Genomic DNA, 4293 nt, shown 5'->3' with positions numbered 1-4293 from the left:
AGGAGGGAGGGAGAGCTGCCTTCTCTGGTGGCTGCTGGGAAGAGCCCTGCCCTTACTGCAAGGCAGGATGCAGAGCCCAGAGAACAGGGAGCTGGGTGTATGGCCAGAGAGGCTGTCCTCAGTCTCTCCAAGCTGTGTTCTGCTGGCCTTTCTGCTCAGACATGCACTGCACATTGGTGGGACCTGCCTGAAGAAGGGCTTCCCTATCCATCACCTTGCAGACCCAGCAAGAGGCCAGCCAGTGCAGCACCCTCCTGCATGAAGCAGCTCCAGTGAGACAGGGCACCTGTGAGTCAGGATGGCCCCAGGCTCTCTGTGCACTGCTTAGGAAAGGAGGGCAGGCAAAGGGCCTTGCAGACAAGCCTCCTTTCTGCCAGCAGGAGAGCTTTCCTGGGGCTGCGATTCTGCTCTTCCAGTGACACATAGCTTTGACGAGCAACCCTGGGCTGCAGAAGCTGGAGCTAGACCACTGGGGCTTCTCCTTCAAGCCCCATTCCCCTGCCCTGTCCTTTGCAGCCCAGACCATGAGTATCCTTCTTCTAAGGGAGGAAGGTCCCTTGCCCACTAGCGGTGCAAGCTATGAAAGCATCGTTGGAAGAACTTTTGCAAGGAATATACGCAAGTCCAACTACACATATCCTTGTTTTGTTATTTATCCTAAAGGAGCTCTAGGGCCTGCAGGTGGTGTTGTGGCTTGCTGTCATCCCATGAACCTGTACTCGGTACACACATGTGTATTCTGGATTTCCCCAGTTGCTCTGCACCTGGAATTTGATGTAACGAAAGGTCCTGGGAAGCTCCTTCTGTAAAGGAATGAGGGGAGCCATCATTACACAGGTGGCCAGAGCCACAGCACATCACTGGGGCTCCTGACGAAGGAGGAAGCAAGGGCAACCACATGTCCTCTTGCAAGGGCCGTGGAGGAGCCCTCTGTGCCTGGAGAGCAAAGTCTTGGACCCGGAGGCTTGCTGAGCAGAGCATTGGGAACCGGAGGAGCACTGCTGCCTGGGCAGCTTGGGATGCAAGGAGGGTCCCACTGAGGGTAAGACGTCTGCCGTCCTGCCTCCTGCCGTCTGCCCTGAGGGGGACTGTTTCCCTTCCCAGCCCCCTTCCCACTGCTTCTTTCTCTGCGCTGCCGGAAGGAAAAGGACAGCCCTTAAGGTGGGGCAGCTGCCTCGTACAGCATAGCAAAGCCCCATTTACTCTCCTCTTGCCATCCTCCCCACAGGAGCGAGGAGCATGGGAGAGCAGGAGCTGGCTGGGGTGATACTCTGTACTCATTCCTCCAGGGACTGGCGGACAACCCTGCCTTCTTCCCAGGCACCCTGCCACTGCTCTTGCAGTACCTGCACATAGAATGTCTGAGCGATCTCCTTGTGCACGTCATAGGTAAATGTCCCCAAGACAGTTTCTGCCATTGCCTCATCCACTCCCTCAAAGACAAGAGACAAAGGGAGCGGGTCAGGCTCAAGCAGGGCATCAGAAAAAGAGCACACTGAGGCTGAACCTGGGAACCCTTCCCCACCTCCCTGGGCTCTAGTGGTAGTCTAGTTCAGCTTAGGGTGATTCTGGGTCAGCGTGCTTTGAGCACATGCTCCAGGATCCTTGGGCATGCAGCAGAGCAGAAGCCCCCAGAGGCACAGAACCCCCACGTACCCCCAGGGGGTGAGGTGCTCTGCAACAGCCAGCCCCAGACAGATGTCTGAGAGGAGCTGTCACAAGAAGCACATCTCAGATACAGCTTTTCCCTGGGGCCGGGCCCCCCAAGAAGCACAAGGCAAAGACTTACAGAGACAGCAAACTCTTTGGGGGCACTGCTCACTTCCCTAGAGGGAGACACTGCCTCGGAGATATGCCAGATGGTGAAAGCTGTTGGCCAGATGTGCTCAGGCAGCCGGATAACCACATGGCCCTGAGATCCCTGGAAAGGCCAGCAGTTGCCAGGGGCAATACTGGGCTGAAACCAGAAAGCCATGACCATCAGCAGCAAGGCAGTGGAAAGGAGCCACCAAGGACAAAGTTCCTCGACAAACTGCAAAGGGTGGTGGGCAGATTGCAGCAGCTGGCTTCAGCTCTGTCCCCCTCCTGATGAGAGGGCAGTGCTGTCAGGGATCACAGGGTTCAGGAATGGGAGGCAGACTACAGGGCTGAGCAATACAGCCAGGCTGAAGGGAAATGCTGTGCACTTGGTCTGCCAACCCAAAAGCAAGGAGCTGAACCACAAAGTCAGGCCTTCCCTTGGCATACCTGCAAGATTGTCGCAGGAGGGTTTACAGAAGAGAAGCTGAATGGAGAAAGCCACCAGGTCATCCTGCCTTCCCCACCGTAACTCCTGGATGTCCTCTCCTCATCGATGGTGGCACCTGACATGAAGGTGGACAGAAGTTGACTAGAACAGCCCAGAGATTAGGAGGAGCAGCAGTGCATTACCATGTATTTCTCAGGCTTGAAAGCAGAGCTTGGCAGAGCTTGGGGCAGTGCCATACACAGAGAGATGGCAAGGGGACTTTCTGTCTACATACCTATGGCTTCCAGAGCCCAGTCAGGCATCTGGGCATAGTTCTCAAGCACCTTCCTAATTGCCACCTCGGTCAACTGCAGAATTTCCTAGGGAAAAAATGGGAATGGCAAGATGGAAGTGAACACAAAGGCATGCGGGGGCAGTTCTGCATGAACACCGAGTCCTGGCGCAGAGCCAAGGAGCGCCTCTGTGTCAGAAAACCCAAGGCAATAGCTGTTGGAAAAGGTGACGACTTTGAGAGTGCAGAGAGGAAGCAACAGGAAGGTGCCCAGAAAGGCAGCAAGGTCTCTGATCTACCCCCAGCACCCTTACCTCTGTTTGCTCCTCTTGGACAGCATGGTCTTTGAGGACCTCTCTCATGATCTGTAGCACGCTCCCACTCGCAGCATACACCCGAGTCACCATCTTCTTGAAGTCCTGCATCTCCTGCTTCACCCAGGCCTGTGACTTGCTGGAAGCAAAGGAAAAGCAGGTCTTGCCCATCAGCTGCCAGCTCCTGTGGGCAGGCTCCAAATGCCATGCAGAGAAGGGTCCTTTGGGCTTGGGACATCCCAAGCCCATCCACATCCCCCAGCCCCATTCCTTCCTCTGGTTTACAGATGTCTCCCTTCCACCACCCATGGGGAAGGTCAGGAGCCCTGGATGCGAGGCAAGCGAGGCCAGGCAGCACAAAGCCAGCTGAGGCAGCTCCAGAGAGTGTGTCCCTTAGCAAGAAAGCGCTATTACCCCAATAGTTCCTGCTCAGCTCCACGAAGCCTGGACATCTCCTGCAAAATAAATATACCCCACAAGCATGAGGATCACTACCAGGGCTTCCTAAAGGAGACTGCCCTAGGCAGAGCTGGCAGAACATGCTGCTGCCTCAAGTCACTTTGAAGAAACCCTGACCCAAAGGTTGGGTTCTCTAACCAGCCACATTCAGCAGAGCAGCTTTTGCGTCTATGTCTGACCCCCCAGGCCCTCCAAGAGGTATGCAAGCAGCAAAGGCACCTTCTAGCAAAGTGCTCCCCTCTTCAGCCTGCCACCCTTTGGAGGTCACTGGGGAGGAAGCCCATGTTGAACCCCATCCAGCCACTAAGGAGACTGGAGGACGAGCACAGGTGCCTCCTCCCCACACCATCTCAGTGGTGATGGGCATTTCTGACCAGGCACCCCATGTTCCCAGGGGAGGCAGAAGAGCAGAGTCACGGCCTTTGGAGGTGCTGGCTTCCCCACAGCAAGAGGCACTTACCCACAACGCGCCCTTGAGCCACATCATTGAGCTGCACCAGTAGCCAAGAGCTGTGAGTCACATTGTCAAGAGATGGTTCTTTTTTGCTCAGGAGCTGGTCCCTCTTCCCAGGACTGAGGGGACCATTTTTGGTCAGGGCTACTCACTGGACAGGATGGCAAACAGCAGGAAAAGGATCCCCAGGCCCCCTCTGACCTTCTGGTAGGTGTTAAGATGTCTAAAAGAGAGGGAACACTGTTGTTACCAAAGCCCAAGGTTGGGAGATCTATTTGCCAGGGATCCACTTAGGAGCTCGCTCCATGTGTGCCCAGCGCAGCTGCAAGCCCGAAGGCCCAGGACCTGCAGGTCATTGGGAAGGTCTGGCCCATTGCACACCAGCCCTGGGACACAAAGACCTCTGGGCCTGACACCAGGGCAGCAGCCTGGCCCTGCTTGGCTCTCCCCGGAGAAGGGGCAGGGCTATGTCCCCGGAATGGGGTTGCTGTGCTGCAGGGCAGTGGTGCAGGCAGACCCCATGCTTTGGGGTGGCTGCTGCTGCCAG

General features: G+C 56.2%; 1 protein-coding gene across 1 annotated transcript; it reads right to left on the bottom strand.

The window, feature by feature from the left end:
- Window positions 1–528: 528 nt before the first annotated feature.
- On the bottom strand, window positions 529–3981 carry LOC115604015 (SUN domain-containing protein 3-like). The gene is made up of 9 exons (XM_030476656.1): window positions 3899–3981; window positions 3753–3802; window positions 3248–3288; window positions 2834–2972; window positions 2523–2607; window positions 2248–2363; window positions 1790–1957; window positions 1347–1433; window positions 529–803 (listed from the first exon to the last, which is right to left on the bottom strand). Exons 2-9 carry the CDS (start codon window positions 3777–3779, stop codon window positions 669–671), a joined length of 798 nt encoding a protein of 265 aa, XP_030332516.1. The 5' UTR covers window positions 3780–3802; window positions 3899–3981; the 3' UTR covers window positions 529–668.
- Between the last annotated feature and the right edge of the window lie 312 nt (window positions 3982–4293).

Source organism: Strigops habroptila, chromosome 2, assembly GCF_004027225.2.
Source record: "Strigops habroptila isolate Jane chromosome 2, bStrHab1.2.pri, whole genome shotgun sequence".
Lineage (NCBI taxonomy): Eukaryota > Metazoa > Chordata > Aves > Psittaciformes > Psittacidae > Strigops > Strigops habroptila.
This window is presented reverse-complemented; position numbering and strand designations above follow the sequence as displayed.

Coding starts and splice junctions, on each gene's coding strand:
- LOC115604015 (XM_030476656.1), bottom strand. CDS start 3,779: ATGATGTGGCTCAAGGGCGCGTTGTGG. Junction 2,608..2,833: donor TCCAAGAGGAGCAAACAGAG/GTAAGGGTGCTG, acceptor TTTTTTCCCTAG/GAAATTCTGCAGTTGACCGA. Junction 804..1,346: donor CTCAGACATTCTATGTGCAG/GTACTGCAAGAG, acceptor ATTCCTTTACAG/AAGGAGCTTCCCAGGACCTT.